This window comes from Microtus oregoni, unplaced genomic scaffold, assembly GCF_018167655.1.
Source record: "Microtus oregoni isolate MIOR12 unplaced genomic scaffold, Mior012 000006F_ref0000085, whole genome shotgun sequence".
Lineage (NCBI taxonomy): Eukaryota > Metazoa > Chordata > Mammalia > Rodentia > Cricetidae > Microtus > Microtus oregoni.
The window spans coordinates 44,579,137-44,604,859 of record NW_024543065.1 but is presented as its reverse complement, the minus strand read 5'-3'; the positions used below and the strand labels follow the sequence as shown (position 1 = coordinate 44,604,859).

The window sequence follows — 25,723 nt, the reverse complement described above, 5'->3', positions numbered from 1 at the left end:
GGGACCGAGGCGGGCAACAGGGTCTCTGATTGGTCAAAAAAGAAGCTCCGCCTCTGCAGAGGACCCTGACAAGGAGGTGTCCCGCAGCTCTTGCTGCAGACGCTGGGGAGTCAAGAGTCGCAGGAGGACGAGCATTGGAGGAGAAGCGGAGAGATGTCCACCCTGGGCTGGTGGCGCCGCTGGGCGCCCGGCTCGGTGTGGGCGCACTAGACGGCCGACCTCGGTCGGGGTGTGTGCGCGGAGTGCGGTGCTCCGGGGAGGTGAGTCAGCCAGCTACCTGCCTGCCCAGTGGCATGCACCCTCTTGGATACTGTCTGCAGAGTTCAGACGGTGTTCGGGGTGCGTTGCTGCGGGCCAGGGGCGGCAAACCATGTCACATTTCACCGTGGGTTGACAAGGCTGCAAACTGCGCCTTCGGAAAGGTGGTTCGCCAAGGGGCGGCCGTGTTGCCGCAAGGATGTCACTTCTGTGGTTGCGATCTTAAGGGTACTCCATGTATCGTGGCCTCGGAGCCTCGGAGTCCCAGAATCTTAGGATCTTAGGGTTTTAGGGGCGAACCGCCCAGAATCCCAGCAGAATCTAGGCCCCCAACTTTCGCCCGAGTGCAGACGATCGTCATAAGACCACTCATGTGGACATCAGAGTGGTGTCTCTGAGCCGCCACTTCTGTGGTTTCATTTTCTCTGCTCAGCAGAGTCTGGGGGCCACGCGGTTAACCCGACCGCCAGCACATCTGGCTAGCAGCGTCTTCGCAATCTAGCCATCTACCGCTATGCGCTGGACCGTCCCTGGGGGCGGGTCTTGTTTTGCCGCAGTGGCCGTGGGCGGGACTGAGACCAGCTTGGGGGAGGGGCCAGACCTAAGGCCAAGAGATACTTTTGGCTCCACCCAGTGGGCGCCATCTTGGAGGGTGGAGAGAGGTTCGCAGGCAGGCTTATCCCAATTGGCTCCCTGTGGCAGGGGCGGGGCTAAGGCAGTGACGGTGGGCAGTGCCAGACTCAGCGGGCCCAGCCCGCCGGGCGCCATCTTGCATGAAGTCCGGATTTGCCGTGCAATCGCGGCTTTAGCCTGTTGGCCTAAAGAGCTGCAAAGGCCTAAGTGGTTTGGGAGTTTGGGGCGCTATCTCTACGCTTCCTCTGCTGGCTTGCAGCAAAGGTGCACCCCAGTTGTTGTCTGAGTGGCCTCAGCTGGAGCCGGGCACTCACTAGGTTGGCGTGCTAATGCTGCCACCTCGCGGCCTTCTGTCCGCGGATGGCGCGGCACTGTCGCACTCTCCCGATTTTCCGTGCTAGGTTTCGGTTGCGGAGCCTCAAGCGTCATCGTTTTGACCCTGGGATGTGTCTGGCTCCGTACATGAGGAGCGCTGTCGGGGTCTGGGTGTCCAGTGGGCAGGCATGAGGGTGGGGGTCGTCCTGAGAGACCATGCCGCAGGTGCGCAACTGCGGAGGCGCCATCTTGAGGGACAGCCAGCTGGCTGCAGGAGGCGGCCCTTAGGGCGGGGCTATCGTCCTGAATAGTGGAGCCTCACAGCCCCGCCCTCCCTGGCGCCATTTTATTGCCCGAAGGCGGGGCTTCTATGGGCTATGCGGGTATCTTGAGTGACAGCTGGCCCGGCTTGCTGCAAAGAGGCAGGGTCGAGGGCGGGGCTTCCGGGCCTGAGTTACCACAGGGCCCCGCCTACCATGACGCCATCCTGCGGGCTGCTGGCCGGAAGGGGGCGCGGCTAGGAGGAGTTATGAAGGGGACCGCTGACGTGATGCGGGCACAGTCTTGAATGACAGCCTATTTGGCTGCAGGGGACGGGCCAGGGGCGGGACTCTTGTCTTGATTGATGTGATCATACAGCTTGAGTGCCCTGAGTCCCACCCAACGTTGCCATCTTTTCCCGGCAACCGAAGGCGGCTACCAATGATGGGGCAGGCGCCATCTTGAACGACAGAGGGGCTAGCTGTTGAGGAGGAGCTAAGGGAGGAGCTTTCTTCTCATGATTGATTAGGCTGCTCGGGTTGGCGTCGTCTGTTTTCCGTAGAAGGGATGTCTGAGGTTGTCAGTGTAGATGTCATCCTGAGTGACGGTTGGACTGGCTGGCTGCGAGAGGCAGGCCAGAGGGAGAGGGGTACGGTCCTGGGTGTGTCCGATCGCTGAGCCCCACTCACCTTGGCGCCATCTTTATAGGACACGAGAGCGGCTGACATCTATGGTGCAGGCGCCATCTTGCACGCTAGCTAATCTGGCTGCGAGGGGCCAGCCGGGGAGGGGTTATCCTCCTGAGTGACGGGCGGCACACCCCGGCCCGCCCTTAGTGAACACAGTCGGCTGTGGTGGTGTCTCTTGAGTGACAGCTGCATGGGCGGGCTTCAAGCCACAGCGGAGCTCCGCCTACCCTGACGCCATCTTTGCTGATGTTGGTGGTGCAGTAGCCGTTTTGAATGACAGCTGGGTTTGCCGCAGAAGGAGGACCAGAGGGCGGAGCTCTGGTTTGGACTCTGGAGTCCTGCCCACCCAGGCGCCATCTTTATTTGTCATGGTTGCGGATTGACTAATGTTCTTTGCGCTGCTGTCACCTTGAGTGGCCACTAGAGGGGGCAGAGGGACAGAAAGGATCTGGTCCTGAGGGACCATAGAGCCCTGTCCACCCTGGCTCCAATTTTGATGGCGCATTTATCTCGCATGAGTCATCTTGAATGACAGCTGGGTTAGCTGCAGGGGGCAGGTCCGAGGGAGGGGCTCTCTCTTCTTGAGTGACAGGGCCTCAGAAGTCCGCCCACCCTGGCGCCATCTTTGTTGGTCACAAGGGGGCGTTTGATGTTCACTCTGGGGGTGTCGATTTGAATGACTTCTAGGCTTGCTGCAGGAGGCGGGCTAGAAGGCGGGGCGTCTGGTCCTACTCACCCTGGCGCCATCTTTGTTGGCCACAAGGGGGCATCTGGCTTTCGCTGTGCAGATGTCATCTTGATTGCCTTCAGGGACCGTAGACAACATAGCCTTACCCACCCTCCCTGGCGCCATCTTTGTTGGCCACAAGGGGGCGTCTGCCATTCCCTGTGCATGTGTCACCTGTAGGCAGCAGTCTGACGGAGAGGTTGTCCTTTTTTCATAACAGAGTTACAGAGCTCTGTGTTGTCTTGGTAGACTAAGGACTGAGCAGGTTTCATCTTGGGTGCAACAGAGGGCAGGGGTCACAGTGCCTCCACTTTATAGCCACACATAGGTGACTGCACTCTTTTCATACATAGGTACCAGAAGGGGGGAAAGATGGGGTTAGGCATGGTGGGAAGGAAGTGGTTGTTGGTGGGGATAGAGGGGGTGGGTCAATGTCAGCACCCAGAAGACTAGCGCCACTAGAAGGCCTCTGGGGCTATCACACTATGGGTGAACTCTCCCAGTACTGTTTACTCAGAGATTTTAAGTCCCTCCTTGACCATTTCTTTTCCTCTAATTTTCACCTACAACATGTTTCCTTGCACTTAGAGGTTGGGAATGTCACATAGCTAATTAGTAACCAATTAGGTTCTTGGATTGGTTCCTTAATCCAGAATCCCCTTGAAGATACCAAGACACCTCAGCAATTTCTTTAGGAGAGGACTGTAATTAAAGTCCGGGGCACAGCGTGTGTCTGGGGAAGAGCTGATCGCCCATGACTTTTCATCCTGGGGTGGGGGGAGGTCCTGGCCTCATTTGATGTCTGCCTTTGCAGGGAAAGAAAAGATGAAGCTGCTGCTGTGGGTTGCTTCCCGCCCAGAGAACGCTGTAATTGTAAAATCAGGTCAGTGTTTCATGTCTTCTTTTTCATCCACAGCTCTACCTTCTTGATCTTCTGTCCTTCTTGAGACCGCTGGCAAGAGGAAGCCTAACTAGGTCCTCCAGCAACTAGGTGGCTGGTCCAGGTGAGTTATCCTCACACCTCAGAGCACCACACCCGTCTCTGGAGTGTTCACTTCCCTTCCTTACACTGACATTTTCCTGATGTACATATATGACTCACAACTATAAGAACACCATTTGTACTCTGAGAGCACGCATACCTGTCTGGTGGGTCATGAATTTGCTAGAATTTTCCCGCTTAGCCTTACTTCCTCCTTTTCTTTCTCCTATCTTTCCCCTCTGACACTCAGGTACTCCTTCAGGCTTCCTGCTTGCCTTTGGCTGGGTTATTTAAGAAGCAGGATGAATTGTACTCACCTGTCACTACCCTAGGGAATATTTTGTGCCATGTACCATCTCAACTGGGAAAGGAAGAATTTTCATGGAGCATAAATGGGGGAATTAAAAAATGTGATTGTATGGCTTATATTCTTGAAAGTACACATCTGCACAGAGAAACTAATTTAGTCTGGGAGAGGCCAGACGGTGCCTCCCTGAGATACCTGGGAACCTTAAAGCTGGGCTTTGAAGAATTATAAATGGTATGTTTCATGGGGTGAATACCTTGATAAGAGGGGTCAAAGATGTTCCTGAGGGATGCAGAGAAAGGAGCTGAAAACCAAGGATGTCTGGAGCAAGAGAAGAATGATAACTGACGGAAAAGGTGAGAAAAGGTAAGTTTGAGGGTTTCATTATAAAAGGCCTTAAGAATCAGTGGTAAGTATTTGGGCTTAACTAGAAATGCAATGGGAAGCCACTGAGGTGTTTGGACCACAGGAGTGACATGAAGACCACATGTACATTGGTAGGGATCATCTGGCTGCAAGTTGCAGAGGGCAGGGTAGCCACGCTTGGTTCGGGGAGAGCACCTTGAGTTTGGGTGAGAGACGGCTTGCTTGGCTTGGAGTCCCGGCACTGGAAGACCTGAAGGGGGCATGTTGGAGTGGTGCAAAGAAGGGAGACCTCACAGAACTTGCTCCCTTTTTCACTAGTTTGCTGACTGATTCAGACCAGACATGATGAGGAGAAGTGAGCAGACTCTCCAAAGGGTGTCCATTTGTTCAATCCATCCGCAAGTGTTGATACTCAGCCTATTTGGGACAGAATCATGCCAGACACTCTGGCACTCCAGAAGTGAGTGGTATAAACCCTACTGAATGAGAGCTGCTATTACCTGGAAAGTAAGGAAATGTGCTTAGCAAAATAGTTGGCTATGCTTGCGGGGGAGTGCTGCCTGGGGAGGGGCTAACATGGCAGAGCGGGCCCCTGGAGCTGGGTTGGTGTTTTCCTGACCCTCATGAAGGCCCCAAGGATCCAGGATGGTACTCAAGCCTGCAAAGAGCTAGAGATCTTCCTTTACTGAAGGATTCGTGTGTGTAAACCCAATTTTACAAAGCTCAGGGACTGCACTTTCAACTATACTGACATGGGAACCATGTCCTGTTCCCTCAGTTCTGGTCCAGAAATTCATGGTGGGAGAGGAATGCAGCAGGGCCCCAAATACTGGAAAGTGTGTGATCAGCAAATTCTCTCCCTGTAGGCAAACCTACATGGGAAATGAAAGCATAATGAGGAGGTGGATGGGTGAGTATGAAATCAGAACAAAAGGCATAGAAGAACCTTGGTAGCACTGGCTTTTAAGACAGCCTAGTGCAGCCTCCTGGTCATAGTGATGCCATTTGCTATGGCAGTCAGACAACCAGACTCCTTATCTATTGCTCCTGCTTTCCACCATCTCCATTCAGGCTAGGTCTGATTAGAGAAGATCTCTTGCCTGTAGATGGTTGGATTAGCCATGCATTGTGACTTAAATTCCCATGCCCCCACCCCCTAAAATAAATAAGATCAGCTGGTCATTCAGATAAGGTCAAACATGCCACGCTGGTCTAGTAGACATTTTGTGTCTTTGAAGTAGCCTTTTCTTAGTGCTGATCATGAAACGTGAACTCTTAGCTGTTATTTCCTCTCTTTCTGAACTTTGGGGAAACCCCTCAAGAATGGACAACAATAAGGAGATTTGGCTGGAGTGTGGTAAGTGCTAAGCTTATATTGTGTAGAAGAAGCCCAGGAGGTTGTAGAGATGACCTGAAAGAGCCACTAGACCAGAGGGTAGAGGTCATTCATTCGTTGCTCACATTCCCATGTATGATTACTAGCCCCTACCCCCAAAAAATCTCATTGTCCCATATATATTCCTTTCTTGTTCAAGATTGGACCAGAGGCTAGTTCCTAGAGACCCAGTTACAATGCCTGTGCCCTAGGGAACCATCCACTTCTTAAGTAGTTTCACAGTAAACTGTCATAAGCAACTCAGGTGACCCTTCTGCATATGTGAGTTTGAGACCCACTACTAGAAAAAAAACAGACTGCAGCATGCACTTTTCAGAGTCGGATTTTGGGTGAAGGGGCCCAGGCTGATGACCCTGTCAGTGTTAGGGCACTTAAACTGAGAGCCAAGGTTAGACCTGGGACTGGGACAGGACTGGACTCCATGAACATACTGAAGTAGAGAATGCCGGTCTGCAGAAAGAGGCAGGAGACTGGAACAAACAAGAAGAGAGGAGAGACTGCACACCATGCTGTCCCTGAGAGATGACAAGCGTAACCTCCTCGGTTCCTGACTTTAAAGTTCTCAATTCCAGCCCCCTTTAAATGAGGTAGGTAGAATGAGTTAGCGGGCTGAATGTAGGTGCGCCATGATGAGGGCACAAAGTAAGTAAGTAGAAATGGGGTAGGAGGAGATGGGTGGAGTTTCTCTCCTCTGATGGGGATGTGGGAGCCTGAGACCGAAGACTAGAAGGTCAATGATTTCTCTCTCATTACACACAGTCCCAGACACATTTGGCCCCTGATGTGTGTGTCCCTGCTCATTTTAAGGCTCACCCGTGGTTTCTCTGTGAGCAAAACTTCCACCCCACTCCCCGTATGGGGTAAAAGATACCCAATGAACTTTATCTTTCTTATACATTATGCTAATTTCTATTTTGAAGGGAGGTGCAAGTTAAGTATTATAAAATATGCAAAGATCAGCATCAGTGTTGCCACACAGACCATAGTGGCGATGCTATTCTCTAATAGGCAGTGTCACTGACCTGTGATTGTATATATTCCAGGTCATACGTGGAACTTATTGTCCATACAAAAGGCTTGTTCATGTCTCTGTGTTTATGAATAACTCTTCAAAAGTGGAAAGATAGCCAGTGTCCCTCTCTGCCCAGTATGGGAAGGGCAGACTCATCATTCATCCACACCACTTGGCTGCTTTCTTTAGCTTCCCTTGGTACTAGCTCAGTCAGGCTAGTAGTATCTGTGGGCCACTCAGACGCCTTTGGCCAGTATCCAACTCATGCTAAGGTTCCTGCATGAAGAAAAAGCAGAGGAATGTGGGAGAGTCAAGAAATAAAAGAAATAGGTTTCCCAAAGGGCCAGAGTTCAGTCTTGGTCTGTAAAGAGAATGAAGAAAGAGTCTGGGGAGGAGGGAATTCAGTGTCTGGAGCCACCCCTTGCTCACACACTCACTGGGGAAGCAAATGCCAATAGCAGCAGGGAGTCCCAGCAGGCTTTGGGAGACAGAGGAGTCAGTGAGGAAGGAGGCCTTGTCATGGGGAGCCCAGCAGAGCTGAGGGGGCCTTGTAAGAAGAAACTATGTAGAAAAAAAAGTAACAGACAAGGAAGCACAAAGTCAGTCTCTGGCCTCTGTGTACACACATGTGGCCATACACACACACTACACATACATGTAATAGTAATATAAAAATTTAAAGATAGATTAAAATTAAAAGTTTTAGTTGTAATGGTAACTTTGATCAGTGGATGTTGCTTACAGTTTCTACACTGACTGTTTCAGAGCGTAACTGTATGTCTGTGTTTACATTTGTGGTTAGGAAATAAAGCTGCAGTATTCATTCCTCAAGAGCGTGACTCGTCAATTACATTACAACACATTAAAAGGCTTTCTTCTCACTCCCAGTTATTAGTAAACTCAGGAGGCATGCTCTCTTCTGGGTACATTGACTTAGTTAGGTCACAGTATGTTTGTCACCGGGTTTTGGTGGCTTTGGCCTTCTACAGAAGCATAATTGAAATGTATACTATCTTAGGGAAATTTGATTCAGCCCTGAGTTTTGCTAAAATTAAAGACTAACCCTGGAAATAAATGCTGTAGTAACAGATCCAACACTATAAAGTGATGGCTGTCCACTCTTGTCTCTTTTGTTGAAATTAATCTTCCATTTACTCCTGAGAATAATTTACATTTAAATAACTCAACCCCCCCCCCAATTTAAAAATTCTTTCTGTGTCAGTAAATGAAGCCCCCATGTGTATGGACTTGCACATATGTCCACATCTGGACTCCCTTATATTCCCTGTGCTGGACAGAATGTGTTGTTTTGTATATCAGGGCCATGTTACAGACAAGCAATCTCCCACACTTCCTACACCTGTCTTTTCAGAGTGCTATTGCTATCTCTGTACATTTATTTTCTAGAAGTTGAGTTTGTGTGTGTGTGTGTGTGTGTGTAAGAGAGAGACAGACAGACAGAGAGATATAGATGGTATACATAGAGAGCATGTGTGTGTAAGAGAGACAGACAAAGAGAGACAGAGAAAGACACACACAGAGACAAAGACAGGTAGACAGACAGATGCACACAGAGAGACCCAGAGAGACAAAGAAAGAGACACACAGAGACAGATAGACAGAGATAGATACATGGAAAGAAAACGTGTGTGAGAGTGTGTGTGTGAGATAGAGAGACAGAGGAGAGAGAGAGAGACAAAAAGACACAGACAGACAGACAGACATCCACACAGAATATGTGTGAGTGTGTATTTTATGCATGTCTTTATTTAGGATATAAGTTTTGTGTCTTTCTGTATATTTTTAAAATATTTGTACGGACTTGAAGGCACTGTTTAAGGATATTTATTTATTTTGCTTTTAATGAGATTTTTCTATTACTATGTTTACCAGCATTATATTCAAAATAACACAGTATTTATACCTTTCTTTTCCTTTAGTTGGGTTAGTCAGGGCCTCCAGTATACTGGGGAATGGTGATTGTGGTGGATGGAATGCTTTCTTCAGGATGCCTTTTTATGTCTTTTAGTCTGCTTCCTTCCCCTTCATTGAGGTAGATCTTTATTGTGTGTAAGCTCCTTGAGACATGGAAAATGGTGCATACGGGCTCCCTGTCCCCACTTTAATTCATTATCTATAAAGTTCACCTCTAGAAGAGCACTGTCCTTGCATTGGTAGAATAGCCTTGTGAACATGGATTTTTTTTTTTTTAGATTTTGCTAGACTTCACTTATTAAATATTTTTGTATTTATGGGCAGGAAAGATTTGCTATAAAATAGAGCAATAAAAAGGACAGCAGTGTATACATATTTCAGTATTCTGCTTTGTTCATTCATCTCCAGGTGTATCTCTGATCCAGTACCTTTTTTAAAGAAGAATATATTTTATTTATTCTTCAAAATTTTTCATAAATATATTCAATGAATTTTGATCTTATCACTCCACCCCCGTCCCCCGTCCAATTACTCATAGGACCACGAACTCAGACTCTTGTATTGGTGGCCTCTCTAGGCTACTCTAGGCCAGAATTCCTCCTCAGTCTTAATATTTCATTTGATGCTATTAAGCAGTGTAATGTTTTGACACTTCAGTGTATTATGGTGTCTCTTTCACCCATTTACTTAGAGTCGCCTTGTTCTTTGAAAGGCTTCATAATCATTCACCATTGGGTAGACTATATCTTGTCTATTCCCAATAACACCCACCTGAATGATGACATTCTTGGCCATATGTTCTTCAGCATCCCAGTGGTAATTCACAGAAGTGGAGCCGACAGGACGGAATAGCCACACTTCTAACTCTGTTGAAGTCTGCAGTTCTGCAAGCAGCATGCAGACGTGCACATTTCATTCAAGCACACAAACAGAAATGTTGTCCAACTTTTGATTATTTTGTTTCTGGGCCCCTCCCTCCCCTTTTCTTGAATTCAAAAATGAATTTTCCATTATCATAGGAAAGGGTTTTTCTGGTGTGGGTTTTTGCTGCTTTCTCCTCTCTCCCCTCCCTCTCTTTTTATTTGGGCTGGAGAGATGGCTCAGTCGGTAAAGTGCTTGCCTTGCAAACATGAGGACTGAGATTGGTTCCCAGAACCCATATTAAAAATTAGCACACACCTTTAATCCCAGCACTCGGGAGGCAGAGGCAGGCGGATCTCTGTGAGTTCAAAGCCAGTTTGGTCTACAGAGCAAGTTCCTGGATAGCCAGAGCTGTTACACAGAGAAACCCTGTCTCAACAAATCAAAAAAAAAAAAAAATTAAATTCAGGTGTGAAGCTGGGTATAGTGACACATGCTCTTAGTTTTGGCACTTGGGAGAGCAGACATGTCTCTAGGAGTTCAAGGTTAACTGATCCACATACTGAATTCCAGACCCTGTCTCACACAGAAAAAAAAAAGTCTGTGATGTTGATTTTCGTAATCCCAGTACTGGTAAGGTGAATATAGAACTGTAGTCTATGTGATGAGTTCCAGCCCAATGAGAGACCCTGTCTCAAAAAGAAAAGATGGTTGGTTGGCAACTGAGGAACAGCAAGAATAATCATAGGTATTTGGACATGTCTCGGAAGGTACCTGAAGAAATAGTGTGACGTCAGCCCCCAAAGGGGCAAATTTTAGGACTGACAACCCTTAGACGTTTGTGTAAGTCTGAAGGAAGAGTCTTGGCCTCCCTTAGGTGAGCTGATAGAAATAATGGAACTGTCTGTCACTGTCCAGTTGGGAGTGAGCAGCCATTTGTACCTACGTGGCACCTGAAATGTACTGGTCCAAATGGGAGAATGGTTTACTGCCTTTAAGTTGAAACAGCACACACAGTCAATGGTGATGTAGTAGAGCCTCCGAGGCCTAAAGATAACAAAGGGGAAAATATAATCATTTGTCATCACAGAGCTCAAACTTGAGCACCATGAACATCTCTGTACGGTCATCCATTTCTTTGCAGGTTGTATATTGTGCTGCAATAACTACATTAAGGACAGAGCTGGCAGGGTCAGGTCCATCTCTGACGTCATCCCCTTTAACATTTTGGCTAAAGAGGAGCACTGACATCCAAACTTAGTCATGGCTGGGGGCCTTGAGAATGTTTTCTGTGCTTTACAAGTTAAACTTCTTAGGAATCTTAGCTTATTTAAGATAAGATATAAAGGAATGTAGTGCTGCTCCCATTTCACAGATAACAGAGTCCAAGGTACTAGAACTGGCCACTGTCACACAACCAATTAGCCTGAGAGCTCCTCATACATAGTTCCCAGGAAATTCTTCTTCCAGTGCACTAGGCAGCCCATACTGATGCCCAGCTTTCGACTTGTGCTACATGCACATAGCTCCTTTCTATGTCCAGGTCCCTGCATGCTATCACAGGCTCTCTGCTGACTTGTGTGTTTGGTTCCTCCAAAATAAGTCCTTTTAATTTGAGAAATGCTGACTCCAAATCACTTGTCTGCCACCAAACCTGAGCCATTCTGTGTGAACTAGAAAGTGGCTTGACTAAAGAGCTAGACGCCATCTTAGGAGAAGACCCAGGTGATCTGAAGTCTTTCAGCAGAGGTTTTGGAACTTACTGGATGTGAAATTTGTTGGGCCTGTTCAGTCTCTGAAAATTCTGCCTTGATTGCTTTTAGGCAGACCCTCACAACAAGAGGAGATCAGCCGGCCATCCCTGAAAAGCTCAAGCCCTTGGGTGCGAGCAAAATAAGTAACTGTGAAAAACTCACCACTCCACTGGAGAATTACAAGATGTACCACCAGGAAGGTGAGGCACGGCAGAGGTCGCTGGTAGCTGGTTTAGACAACATTTACTAGGATTGTGTCCTGGTACTACTGATGGCTGTTCGGGTCTGGTCATTCTCTCTTGAGGGGCAAGAAAACAGGGCTACCCACTAGATTTGGCCTCCTAATGTCTCCATATGTAGCCAACTGACTACTGGAAAACAAAACTTGTCCCCAGCTAAGAACTACCACTGAGCTAGCAGAAGAAAAGTGGACCATCCTAAGGGAGGAAGTCCATTAGATAGAAAGCCTTCCATTGCCATCATGGCGCGCTACCTTAGGGAGTGGCCTATTGGCTACTATTGCTGTGGGGTCCAAGTAGAGATAGTCGCAGGCACGTTTCCACTGAGTCTTTAAGTAGCAGGGGTAGACAGATGCCACTACAGGGGCTGACAAGACGACGGAAGAGCTGACACTGAAAGTGCAGGGGAGAGGGTGGCTATATGTGAGAACAGGCCAGCTATGCAAACGCGTTAAGTTACTGTCCGGTGTCTCCTCAGACGACACCAACAGTGACATGACCAGTGACGACGACATGAGCCGAAGTGGGAGAGACACCCCACCACCTCAACCATCCCACTCTTTCAGCAGTGAGTACCACACCCCACCAGATGCCCCACTATAGAGAGGCACAGGCCTCGAGGCCTCTGTGAAAATTAAAGGCGATGCCAGAGTGTTCAGCATCTCTCTGAGGAGAGCAGGTTAATTGAGGCATTTTTATATCCAAACAGACACCTACAATGGAATGACAGCAAGGGGTTTTCAACAATAACATATTTATACTATTTAGCATCTACTTAAGACTACACTAGCAGAATTGCTCTTAGAGTGGGTATGTGTTCCACTTTCTCAGGTTCTTTCCAGTAGAATGTTGTGCAATTTAAAGTCAGCTGGCCTGCGCTAGACATAGAAGGTCTATGGTTAGAAGATGAGAAGATAATTGGGGGGAGGGGGTCTGAAGTGGACCTACCATACAGACTTTACTCCAATCCTTGCTGTGAAGCAAGCCCCTCTTGGGAAAAGTTTGTAGGATAGCTACTGAGCCTGTTAGTGTAGAACCTTCCATGTTGGGTCCATCTCCTCAAGGGAGGCATGTGTGCAACATGAAGGAAACACAGATCTGATCACTCAAATACCTGACCTGCCTAGGTGACCGAGACCAGGAGCGCAGGGGCAGAAGCAGAGATGTGGAGCCTCGAGACCGCTGGCCATACACCAGGAACCCCAGAAGCAGTAAGTTGTCTGCTGGCCTGCGACTCAGGACAGAGGCTGTGTGTCCAGGGGCCTCATAAGGCCCTAGTGCTCAATTTGGGTTGCATTCCTGTTACTCAAAGGTTTAGTCCAAAGTTCTAGTTTCTGAACCTCCTCTCGGCAGAGCTGTTTCGTGCTACACGCCTAGTTCAGCCTGTGCTCTTATTTTCTCAACATTTTTCCTAAGCAGACATAATTTAAAAAAAAACAACTAGATGTTTCTATATAAAACTATATTGCTACAAAATGAAAAAGAGTACAAAGTGCTACAGACAGAGATATGATCATGAAAAGCAAACGTATTTTTACTACAACAATGTTGCCTATCATGGTTTCATGCAGGTGTGGGGGACACTGCACCGAAATGCCCCACCCAGTTAGAGTACAGTGAGTAAACACCATGTTGATATATTATTGGTATTCATGTCACCAGGAACTAGCTCTTGTTCCTCCTGGACTTGAAAGATGCTGCATTTATCAGCACGTCATCCTAAAATGGTAATCAGGAAGAGGTTTGCAAGTCCACCATATTTACCAATAGTTTGGGGTACCTTTGGTGACCCTCTAGGCTTTATCTCTGGTTTTGAATGAGGGACCACAAGAGAGTCAGTGACTGACAACAAGAATACAGACACGATACCTGAAACCATGAGTCTGATTCTAAAATAGGAAGGGAGGGAGGGTGGGAGGGAGGAAGGAAGGAAGAGACAGGTATGCTGAGATGTTGCAAGGTCCTTCCACAAAAAGCAGAGAAAACATACACATTTTTTTTTCTGCATATTCACACCCCAGGTAGGTTCTGAGGTTGGCAGGGATACCTGAGCCCTGCCATGTTGGACTAGGTTTTGCACCCTTTTGATGCCTCTCCTCCTTCTAGGGCTGCCTCAACGGGATCTTTCCCTTCCTGTGATGTCAAGACCACATTTTGGACTGGAACGAGATGATGAGAGACGTTCCATGGATTATGAGTCTCGATCCCAGGTATGCTCAGGTTTCCTCTCTTTCCAGAAAAACCTATCTTCATTTCACACCAAAGATACCCGTCTTTTCCCCCGACGATGTCTTCATCTACCCCTAGATGCCCACTTGTGGCTGAAAGCCCTCAGTCACTCTAAAGAGGAGGCAGGGACCATCCCAACAGGTGGCCAAGGCCACTGTTGCCTGTCTTTTAACTGATCTGCACAACCAGGAGTGTGTGCCCCCTCAATGTGTGTCACTTGATAGGCTAAGCAGCAGAAGGGTTCCAAACATCTTCCTGGCCCCCAGGAAGTTAGGAGCATTACAAGTTGTGAGTCTAGAAAGTGGACTCAGGGAGAACCAAGGCTCTGGAGCTGACGAGAATGGGGTGCAAAACCTGGCTCTGCCACCTACTGCTGTGTGGGATTGGGCTATTCAACTAAGCTGTACCCAGTTTCCTCATCAGTAAAAATGGATGTGGCAGTTGTCTCCCAGATCCTTTGTGAGGAGTCAGTGAGAGTCACACACCATGTGTGTTGTGAGATCCTATTATGGTGTCTGGCATGTGGTAGACACAGTGCTAGCAGTTACAGCAATTGTGAGTTAAGGCACAGTAAGTAGTAGGGCAGTTGGTAAAAGGGAAAAGGACGTGGGATTTGAGCTGGCTTGTGACAGCAGAAGAGGAGGAGCAGAACCTTGGCATCAGTAGACCTCAGAAGGGAGGGAGAAGCCAGAGGCAGAGCCTTCATTTCCTTTGCAATTATGCAGCTAAGCCCTGGGAAACATAGCTGTGGCCAAGACAGACAGGATCCCTGCTCAGATGCTGTTGCCAGTGGCAATGATCACAAAAATTACAGCATGAATCTTGACTTGGATCAAAGCAAAATGCCTTAAAGGCAGCAATACTTAACTTCTGAGGGGCTCGGAGGAGTGAGCCAGCTTGAGGTTAGAGAGGATCCCAGGCTTTAGGGCAAGTACAAAGGCTTTGGTCTCAGAATTAAGTGAAAGTCAGGCATCCAGCAAATCAAAGAAGTGCCAGGAAATTACTGAAGCACACAGGGCTGGATGGCTGGTATCTGATAGCTGAACTTCGTCAGTGTGTGAAGAGTTGCTGACCAAGGGCCATGTCTGCAGAATGCAGAAGTCTAGATGCTGCTGATTCCCACTGACTCAGAGTAGAAACAGGGGCACTAGGTGGTGCAAATCACATTTTGAGGGTGTTCCAAACAGGAAGTTAGTTCTCTTATTACCTTTTTAATCACACGTATAATTTGTATGTCTAGCTCATGTTGAGAAAACTCAGACCGTACCATGTTAGCACTGCTCTTGGGCCACCTCTTTCACCCAAACTTGTGTGCAGCTCATGAACATTTAGGTGTCACAGTTGATGGCAAACAAAAACAGCCACTGCTTTAAGGCTATTTAAAGTAACCTCTCTTCATACAAAAGCACCATTTTGTTTTATGAAACAGTGCAGTTGAGACTTTAATTTATGCAAATTAGACAGATAAATAAAGATAAAAACTAATCCATCTGCTGCACTGCTCTTGGGCTCTGGGTATCCCAGGGATGATGCCCCTTTGTCTTCACACACCCGGACTCTTGGCTCCTTCGCTCTCCTGCAGCCTCCAGTTTCCTGTGCCATCACCGATATATCTGTGTACTCACTTGTTCTGTCTTTCATCATAAGTAAATGCCAGTGACCCCAGAAATATGGATAGCACAGAGCACTTACCTCCAAGGAAATTACCATATGGAAAGAGGAGGGACACCCAAAAGAAAAGAATTTAGCTTTCTAAGGTGGCAGTTTTGTGAAGTTTGCAATGCTTCCTGAAATTTTCATTGTAGTGTGGTTTTTGACTTCATTTTCAGCCCTAAACTAGAAAGACTTTAATTTCTGAAGCTCTGCTTCATTTCTCCACCCTAATTTTTGTTGTTTATTTCTTAATGACTGGGCATGGGCAGCTGCATAAATGAAGCTTCTTAAAAGTTGATGCTTTTTTTCTTTTTGCTGTATTTCCCATGTTTCTATTAAAATTCCAGCCTCTTTCCAGTAACAGAACAATAATCAATTTAACATCAAAGCACTTATATTTTCTTTGCATAATTTCTCTTACTATTTAAACAATAACCATATTGTGGAACCTTCACCCAAAATGTTGCAATTCTGCAAGTTCTCTCCATTTTACAATGAAGAAACCGAAGGTCTGAAAGATTTCCGTATCTACGGTCACACAGCTCATGAATGGTGCAGTCTGCTTTTGACCCTACAGTTCTCTCCAGCTCCAAAGCCTTTAGACTCCCATAGCACCCTCTCCATCCTCCAGTATCCCCTTCAGGCTCAGCACCATCTCCCCTGGCATTGCAGCTCACCAAGACAGTGAAACTCTAGGACTGCCTTCTGGTAGCAAGCAAAGGTCCTTTAGAATCCTGCGGAGAAGACTCTCCTGAGTATCACAGGGAGTTTTGCATTTCTTTTTGAGAGAAATGTCTATTAAGATAAAAGGTAGCTCTAAGTCACGAACTTCAGATGTGTTGAGTTACTTGGAAACCATGCACACTGGAAACTCTACGCTGTAGCCATGTCATACAGTAGAGAGACAGGAAGGGAACTTAAAACCACACGGTCTGACCAGATGTCTGCTAGATCACATTTTCTTTCTGTTTCCATGAGTAGAGCATGCATGCTGATTATTTAGCCTACATGGGCTTTCCCAATAGCCCCCCTTCACATACTGTAATTTCACCTACCACTTCAGGCCTACTGGAGGCCCTCTGCAAAACCTTTGCTCACTGTTCAGGCTCACCCTGAACTGTCCCTCCAATAAACCCATGTAGCATTTATTATCTGTATCCCAATTTACTGTTTATTGTTCTCTAATTGTTTCATGAGTCTTTTCTCTCCAACCAAATTATAAGCTGCATGAGGGCAAGGAATATGTGTCATGCGTCTTTGGGATCTGCCTCAGAGTGTAGCACAAGGTAGGTACGATGTAGGCCCCTAGTAACACTTGCCTTGGATCGCTCAGAACCCTAAATACCGTGAGCACTTCCTATAGAACTTCATATATGTAGCTCCCATGTCGCCAACATTATTCTCTTTTTGAACATCCATGGGGCCAGATTCCATTGAGAGGCCTGTGTTTGATGTTTTAGGATGCTGAGTCATACCACAATGTCGTCGTGGAACTCAAAGAGGACAAGAAGCCTCAGAATCCAATTCAGGACAATCTGGAGAACTACCGAAAACTGCTCTCACTGGGTAAGCCCCTCTTCCTTCAGCCACTGAATGAAAGACAGTCAAAGACTTGAATAGGAGACAGTTGGTGTTTAGTACGAGTGGTTGGGGGAAGGGTCAATTGACGGTGATGAGTCTGCATCTTCAACATAAAGCTGAGCCGCCATTTTGTTCTTGTAACCAGGAGTACAGCTTGCCGAAGATGACCGACACTCTCACATGACACAAGGCCACTCATCCAGGTCCAAGAGAAGTGCCTACCCAAGCACCAGCCGAGGTGAGTGACAAGCCAGTCCCACAAGGAGAAACTTCTACATTTCACATTCTCAAACACCACAGAACAACAAGGGAAGAATTACATATGGGGGTTTCTTTCCAGGTCTGAAACCCATGCCTGAAGCCAAAAAGCCAGCCCACCGACGGGGAATCTGTGAGGATGAATCTTCTCATGGCGTGATAATGGAAAAATTCATCAAGGATGTGTCCCGCAACTCCAAATCCGGAAGAGCCAGGGAGCTGAACATGCGTCCTCCTCCGAGGTTCCCCAGGCCCAGCAACAACTGGAAGGACACTTCATCAAACAAAAGAGAGTCGGTGATCCAGGAGAGGGCTGCTGAGGGGAGCGCGTTCAGGGGAGGTTTCAGGGTCAACGCTGAACTGCTTTCCAGAAGCCGAGCTCTGGAAAGGAAGAGGCGTTATCACTTTGATTCTGAGGAGAAGGGTTCAGGTCACGAAAATAAGAGCTGTGTGAGGAAGAAGCCTTTTGAGTGTGGTAGTGAGATGCGACAGGCTCTGAGCATGGGTAACCTGAGTTGCCCTCCTGTCCCTGAGTCCCCGACAATCAATTTGGCCGCAGACCCGTATGTGTGCGATGAGTGTGGGAGGTCGTTCAGTGTCATCTCTGAGTTTGTCGAGCACCAGATTATGCACACGAGGGAGAACCTCTATGAGTATGGAGAGTCCTTCATCCACAGTGTAGCTGTCCATGACGTGCAGAAAGGTCAGGGTGGGGGCAAGCGCTTTGAGTGTAAGGAGTGTGGGGAAACCTTCAGTAGGAGCACAGCCCTGGCGCAGCACCGCCAGGTTCATGCTAGAGAGTACCTGGCAGAGTGTAAAGATCAGGAGGATGAGGACACCATCATGCCTAGCCCGACCTTCAGCGAGCTGCAGAAGATGTATGGCAAAGACAAGTTCTATGAGTGCAAGGTGTGCAAGGAGACCTTCCTGCACAGCTCCGCCCTGATCGAGCACCAGAAAACCCACGGCAGAGGCAAATCAGGAGCCAACAGAGAGAATGAGCGCGAACGTGAACGGGAGCGCATGCGTGCACGTGCACGGGAGCAACGTGAACGTGAGCGTGAACGTGAACGCGAAGAGCATGGAGAACCCTTTCTGACCTGTCCAAACTTCGGTGAGTTTCAGGAAATGCACAGGAAAGACAGGCTCTATGAGTGCAAGGTGTGTGAGGAGACCTTCTTTCATCACTCATCCCTGAAGGAGCATCAGAAGATCCACACTAGAGGAAACCCATTTGCAAAGAAGAGCAGGATGTGCGAGGAGACCTTTGTCCCTAGTCAGTCCCTCAGAAGGCGCCAGAAAGCTTACAGGGAGAAGCCGTTCGACTTTAACAACACCAGAGATGCATTGATGGAAAGCTCAGACGCCGGGGACCACCAGAAAATTCGTTCTCGGAAGAATTTCTTTGAGAGCAGGGCTTATGAGAAACCCTTTACCGAGTCTCAGAAGAGTCATACCATAACAAGACCACCTGAGAACAAAGACAATGACAAACCGTTCACCATCAGCGCCAACCCCACTGACAAGCTGAAATTCCCCACCATGGCGAATGACTGCCAGGGGAAAGGCTATGAGAGGTCTGTCATTCACAGCTTCTGCCCTGCAGAGGCTCAGAAGAGTCGTGGTGCACTGGGATTCATCAAACCAAGGCCAGTGAAATCGGTGACAGAGTCGAGCACCCAGACCACAGGTGACTTTAGCTTCCCCCAGTTCTTCTCTCGAGGGAGCATCTTTGAGAGAAAGGAATACAAGGGATCTGTTGTCCACAGCCTGCCTGCTCCTCGACCTCTAAAGCGCCATAGAGTAAATGACCAGCTTGAATGTGATGAAGGGGGAGAGTCCTCCATTTATATCTCAGATCTTAACAACAAGCGACGGAAGCTTCCTACTGGAGAAGACACTTACGAAGGAAGTAACAGCAACAAGCACAAGGAATTCATCCTCCCGAGAGTGCCTCGCACTGGGCCTCCAGGTCTTTCTGGAGAGCCCCGCGAATCTAATCAAGACGTCATATTTTCAGTTCCCATCTCAAGTGTTCGTGAACACCAGAAAGCTCGTGCCAAGAAGAAATACCTTGAGGCCAGGAGCAACGAGACCTCTGCAATCCACTCCCTACCTTTTGGAGACCTGCAATCAATCCGCCGTAGAGCCAAGTTCTTTGAGTGTCAGGAGTGTAGGGAGGCCTTCGCTCGTAGGTCTGAGCTCATTGAACACCAGAAGATTCATGACAGAGAAAGACCCTCTGGAAGTCGACATTATGAGCGGTCTATCATCCGAGGCCTGGCCCCTAGCGACCCACAGACCAGTTATGCCCAAGAACGTTTCATTCAAGAGCAAGTGCGCAAATTCAGAGAGTTTGGACAGCGCTCTGCTACCAGCAACAACCTCAGTGTACAGAAAATCTATGCCCAACAGAAGTTTTATGCCGAGGAGCCTCATGCTAAAGAAACGCATGTTCTGAAGATTCATGACAAAGATCCCCACGGCCAGGAGCCCCATGGCCAGGAGCCCCATGGTGATGAGCCCCAGGACAAGGAACCCCTCGATCAGGAGATGCGCAGTGAAGATCCCCATGGTGATAAGCCCCATGGCCAGGAGCCCCATGGCCAGGAGCCCCATGACAAGGAACCTCTGGATCAGGAGATGAGCAGTGAAGAGGCCCAGAGCAGTGAGCCCCATGGCCAGGAGAAAGCTGAAGACACTACCATTCAGGCCTCCACTTCTGATGAGCACCAGAAAGATAACGCCAATGACATGATCTATGAATGCCAGGACTGTGGTCTGGGCTTTACCGACCTCACAGACCTCACAAGCCACCAGGATGTCCACAGCAGAAAGGCTCTGGTTGACAGTCGCGAATATGCACACTCTGAAGTTCATGTCCACTCGGTCAGCGAATTTGAGAAAAAGTACTCTGGAGAGAAGCTGTTCGAGTGCCCCAAATGTGGGGAGTCCTTCACTCAAAGCTCATTGCTTTTTGAGCACCAGCGAGTCCACGAACAAGACCAGCTGTATTCTGTGAAGGCCGGTGACGACGGCTTCGTCGCTGTCTTGCCTGTGAGGCCAAGGAGGAATTGTGCTTCCGAGAGAAATCCTGCTGTTGCTGGGTCAGCCATTCGATGCCGCCAGTGTGGACAAGGCTTCATTCACAGTTCTGCCCTCAATGAGCACATGAGACACCACCGGGATGATGAAATGCTGGAGCAGAATGAGTTGAACGATGAGGTTTTCATTCAAGGCCTAGCCCTCACCGAGTACCAGGGAAGCGAAACCGAAGAGAAGCTTTTTGAGTGCACGATCTGTGGAGAATGCTTCTTCACTGCCAAACAGCTCGGAGACCACCACACCAAAGTTCATAAGGACGAGCCTTACGAGTACGGGCCCTCCTACACCCACACCTCCTTCCTCACCGAACCCCGCAAGAAACACATCCCACTGTACGAATGCAAAGATTGTGGGCAGCCCTTCCTAGACAACACAGTCATCACCGAGCGGCTGGTGTTCCATCCTGAACGAGAAGGGGGTTCAGACATAGTAGCTGCCACAGCTCAAGAGGTCGAAGCCAATGTCCTCATTCCACAGGAAGTACTGAGGACCCAGGGCTCAAATGCAGAAGCTGCTGAGCCCGAAGTCGAGGCCGCGGAGCCAGAAGTGGAGGCTGCAGAGCCTGAGGTGGAGGCTGCACAGCCTAATGGAGAGGCTGAAGGGCCAGATGGAGAAGCTGCTGAGCCAGACGGAGAGGCCGAGCAGCCCAATGGAGAGGCAGAGCAGCCCAATGGTGATGCTGATGAGCCAGATGGCGCCGGGATCGAAGACCCGGAAGAGAGAGTCAACGAGCCAGAGGAAGATGTTGAAGAGCCAGAGGGAAATGCGGATGAGCCCGATGGGGCAGACATCGAAGACCCAGAAGAGGAAGGAGAAGATCAAGAGATTGAGGTTGAAGAACCGTACTACAACTGCCACGAGTGCACAGAAACCTTCGCTTCCAGCGCAGCCTTCGGCGAGCATCTGAAAAGCCATGCCAGCGTGATCATCTTCGAGCCTGCCAATGCTCTCGGAGAGTGTTCCGGCTACATTGAACGTGCCAGCGCCAGCACCAGCGCGGATGGTGCCGAGCAGGCCGATGACAAGTACTTCAAATGCGATGTCTGCGGGCAGCTCTTTGACAACCGCCTCTCCCTTGCCAGACACCAGAATTCTCACACTGGTTGAGTCTCCAGGCTGAGGCAAAAAGCAGAACAAAAACGAACCTTCCTCCCAGAACCAGACCCTTAATAAATCACAGAGAGAGCCTAAACCAACCCACAATGTAAATAGAAATTCACCTTATCATACTCATACCGGACTTCTCATCAGATACCTCAGACTGACCAACAGAAAGGATGAATGAAGAGACCTTTTCAGTCTTTTCTCCATCGAACATCGGTTACACTCGTGAAAGCTAGAGCACACATCTCATTCTTCATCTGAGTAGTTAGACTGAGGGAAAACCTAGTGAGTATTCAAGACCACAGAGGTTGCCCCAATCAACTGTAAAGGACACCCCTTTCATACCCTATACATAATGATTCCTGCCGTGTATATAAATGAGCAAATCAGTGATACATATATTTGGACTTAGTGTGCTATAGAATTTACAGTTTACTCTACAGAGCTACCTAAACTGGTGCTCTGTTTTTTTTTTTTTCCTGAGGAGGAAGAGAGCAACAATTTAGCATATATTTGTAAGTGTTGTCCATCCCGCGGAAGCTTTACTGTGCATCCTTTGAACCCCTTTAGTATCCTTCCCAGTAACGGACTGTTTGGTCCCCTACCTCTTAGCTAGTCCTGTGAAGGTGTGGGTGTGAGCGAGCATGTGTCTTTGAATCCTGGCTGTGTGAGAACAGACAGCCATTTGGTGTGCACCTAAACCCCTTGAGACTTACTGTAACTCTTTACAATACGTGGATTCATCTCTATGACCCTGTCCATCTCCCCGTTTTATATCCCTTACAGTGGTTTTCATGCAAAAAACAAAATATGTACATTTGAGGTGTTAAGGTTTGGGTTTTTGTTTTCTAACCTGCTCATCATGTGTTCGATAGTGAATTCATGAAACCTGAAGCTTTGCCCTGTAAATCTTGATGTCTTTGCCTTTAAAGAGTGGGTGACAACCATCGCTAGATCACAGTAGTGCCTAATGAAGGTTGGGAACCACAGGAGAGGCTTACATTGTAAATAAGGAAGCAGACCGGCAACCTGTCATTAGCTCTGCTGTGTGCTTCCTGCCTTAAGTGACAAGTGGCAGCGTCGCTTGAGTCACCTGTGTGGTGTTTTATGTGCTTGCCACAAGTCAGTGTGCTCCCTGGGTGCCCAGGAGCTAGTATCCTTAGATCTTTGTATCTTCAAACTTAATCCCCCACCCTTTATGTGTCTGTCAACCCTAAGTGAAACTTGCATTTAAAAAAAAAAAGAAAAGAAAAATATACAAAAAAAGCTTTCTTTCTAGTTAATCCTAGCTTAACATGGACTCAGGTTCCCCAGCAGCCTTAATTTTTTTTTTTGTTACCATTGTTCTTTCTCATTGAGCCTCCTAAGTATTTCTGAGCTTTCCACTTAGTGTCATGTCTGCCTTGATGTTGTCAGTTTTCCTCTTGATCACAAATGGACTTCCCAGCTTGAGATTTCCTGCGTCCTATGTATGGACAGCTTGCGCTCCTTACTTCCCCTCCCCTCGCATAATGGCTATAGAAAGTTTTTGGCCTTTTGTTGGCTGGGGAAAAAAAAAATTAAAAAATTTTAAAAAATTAAAAAAAAAAAACAAAGCGGATCTGTAGGCGAAAGATCGAAGCTCTGTACAGATCATCTGAGAAAGTGAGGTGAGATGCCTGCTGAGGGAATGGGTCTGACGCTTAGGGTTCTAGAGCTGCAGGACCGGGGCTCACAGGGAGTGTGTCAAAGCCTCAAGGAGTGCCCAAGGCTGAGGTGGACACGAGCAAAGAGCAAGGAGTAGAGAGATGAGCCAGCCAAAGAAAGGAGCTCCAAGATAACTGCAGATCTAGGAAGGCACTAAGACAGACTAAAGAAAACAGCATCAGCAGGACAGGAAGGGCAGGGTGATAAGAATGAATTGAATGAAGTGTCCTGGGTAGTTGGAAGAAAGGCCTTTTTGATGGCATGGCATAGGTGAAGGCCAGCTGCATAGAGAGACCCTAGGTTGGAACTGACATCTAGGGAAACAGAGGGCAGCGATACACTGGGGAAGCACCCTTGAGATGGAAGTCAGTGTTGATGTCATCTGGGTAAATTTGGGATTCGTTATCATTGACAGTGTTACCCCACTAGACCCTGTTTAGAAAGCAACTTGTCAAGAAGTCTAAGTGTCCATTCTAACTGTAACTGAGTGAGTAGAAGATTAGGAACAATTGAAATGCCAGACTGTAGAGGAATAATTAAGTCAAAGTGCCCTGGAATCTTATGCAGTTGTTTAAAAGTGATAATCATGGAGAGTTGTGTAGCAGATATTCAAGAATATGAAGTGGAGAAAGCAGGACACAAAATTATATTTATACTACAACTATAACTGTCTTAAAATGTACGCTTATAGTCAAAAGCTATTGTGTTGTTGTAGGCTTATAGTCGAGCATTATTTTCTTAAATTTCTAGAATGTTCTTTATGGTAGTGTTACTCAAAAGTTAAGGATCACATTTCCATCGTGAACATAATTGGAATTCATTATGAAACACTTGGAAAAAAAGAAGTGGAGGGAAGATAATCCATGTCCCCACCATCCAAAGATAAATATACTCTTTAATATCTTGTTTTTCTTGTTGCCGTGCACAGGTTTACATATTATAACTGTATCAAAACGTGTATTCAAGATAGTTGGTCTAGTATTCCTGTGTAATTACGGTAAAAAACTTTGATCTGAAGTTTTCCCCATGCTCCTTATAATAGTCTCCTGATACTGAAGCTTAGTATGTAATATCACCATTATAAGCATACTATGTACCCGGTGAAAAATTGGAAAATACAGTAAAATTGAAAAGAAAAATCTGCCTGCATTCCCCACAACCAACAACTGTAAAGATCTTCACCTATGTCCTCCATCTTGTGCCATCGCATAAACTTGTGATTTTAAACAGTGTTAAATAGATTTGCGTAATGTCTAAAACAAAAAGAAAACATGGGAAACAAAAATAGTGTTGGGGGGGTCGTGCTTAAATATTTTGTTCTAAATTTCTTGAATAATCTTTGGTGTTTGGGTAACAAACTTTAAGTACACATTCTGCATCACAAATATAAGACATACTCAAAGAAAACTGGGAAATTGTAGTGAAGAAGAAAAAAAGCAATTGTATTTCCAACAAGTTCCTGTTAACACCTGGGCCTGTGCACCACGTGTGCGATTATTAGGATATCCTAGATAAGTGTGTGGAGTCAACAAGGGAAGAAATGCGGAGAAGTGTGGAACAGCGGGTTAGCTGTGGCAGGATTACAGGGAAGAGTGTTTCCTCAGTTTCTTTGAGGGGTCTTCATCATAGTGTTCTATTCTAGTAGGCTACCCTTATTGCTTATATTGCCATTCTATATGCAGTACATGTCCATCCTAGTAGCCTTGAAGATGTGGAAATGTAGAAGAGAAACTCATCCATATTTTCATCATCCAAAGACTGTGTTAACATCTCGATATATTTTCTTTGTGTTGTTTCTGTGCACAGGCTTTTGGTTTGTTAATATGGTTGTAGTTGTTCTATCTTGTAATAGTGTCAACAATAAAAATAAAGCTAAAAGTAAGATAATTCTCCGTCTCTTCTTTTTCTGGTGTATGTGTTTGGCGGTTGGTAACTTTGTAGGGACTCGTTGCTGTTGATAAAGTTATAAATTCAAAATGTTAGTGGCCCCCTAGCCCTATGAAGTTTAACTTACAAATCTTCCTATAAAAAACAAACAAGTTTGTGTGTGTGTACATGCATGAGTGGATATCTGTGTGTGAGTATAGGCACATGCACCCATGACCCAGTGTGGCTGTGAACATCAGATGACAGCCTCAGGTGTCAACCCCACCTTCCCACTGTTGGAGAAATAGGTGTGTTTTTTTGTTCCCACTAGGTATGCCAGGGTAAGATGGATTGGAGCTTCTGGGGAGTCTCCTGTCCCAGCCTCCAAGGTTGCTGTAAAAGTGCTGAGATTACAGATGCTCGCAACAGCTGCAGGCTCTCTGTAGATACTGGAAGCATAAACTTCAACCAACTTTAATGCTTTTGTTACAAATGCTTTGCCAGTG

At 47.3% G+C, this 25,723-nt stretch overlaps 1 protein-coding gene across 5 annotated transcripts; it reads left to right on the top strand.

The window, feature by feature from the left end:
* The first annotated feature begins 105 nt into the window (after positions 1 to 105).
* On the top strand, positions 106 to 25,233 carry Peg3 (paternally expressed 3). 5 transcript variants are annotated; one of them, XM_041654101.1, is made up of 12 exons: positions 106 to 260; positions 3,800 to 3,887; positions 4,857 to 4,998; positions 5,861 to 5,895; positions 6,391 to 6,521; positions 11,566 to 11,696; positions 12,214 to 12,303; positions 12,863 to 12,946; positions 13,842 to 13,945; positions 17,078 to 17,183; positions 17,344 to 17,436; positions 17,539 to 25,233. In XM_041654101.1, the coding sequence occupies exons 5-12, from the start codon at positions 6,517 to 6,519 to the stop codon at positions 21,666 to 21,668; spliced, it is 4,743 nt and encodes a 1,580-aa protein (XP_041510035.1). In that variant the 5' UTR covers positions 106 to 260; positions 3,800 to 3,887; positions 4,857 to 4,998; positions 5,861 to 5,895; positions 6,391 to 6,516; the 3' UTR covers positions 21,669 to 25,233. The 5 variants fall into 5 exon arrangements, with proteins under 5 accessions (XP_041510035.1, XP_041510036.1, XP_041510034.1 ...); XM_041654102.1 differs by having other exon boundaries at positions 4,857 to 5,045; XM_041654100.1 differs by lacking the exons at positions 4,857 to 4,998; positions 5,861 to 5,895; positions 6,391 to 6,521 and adding an exon at positions 4,116 to 4,538.
* The last annotated feature ends 490 nt before the right edge of the window (positions 25,234 to 25,723 follow it).

Coding starts and splice junctions, on each gene's coding strand:
- Peg3 (XM_041654100.1), top strand. CDS start 4,462: ATGCAGAGAAAGGAGCTGAAAACCAAGGATGTCTGGAGCAAGAGAAGA. Junction 4,539..11,565: donor GACGGAAAAGGTGAGAAAAG/GTAAGTTTGAGG, acceptor GATTGCTTTTAG/GCAGACCCTCACAACAAGAG. Junction 11,697..12,213: donor CAAGATGTACCACCAGGAAG/GTGAGGCACGGC, acceptor GTGTCTCCTCAG/ACGACACCAACAGTGACATG.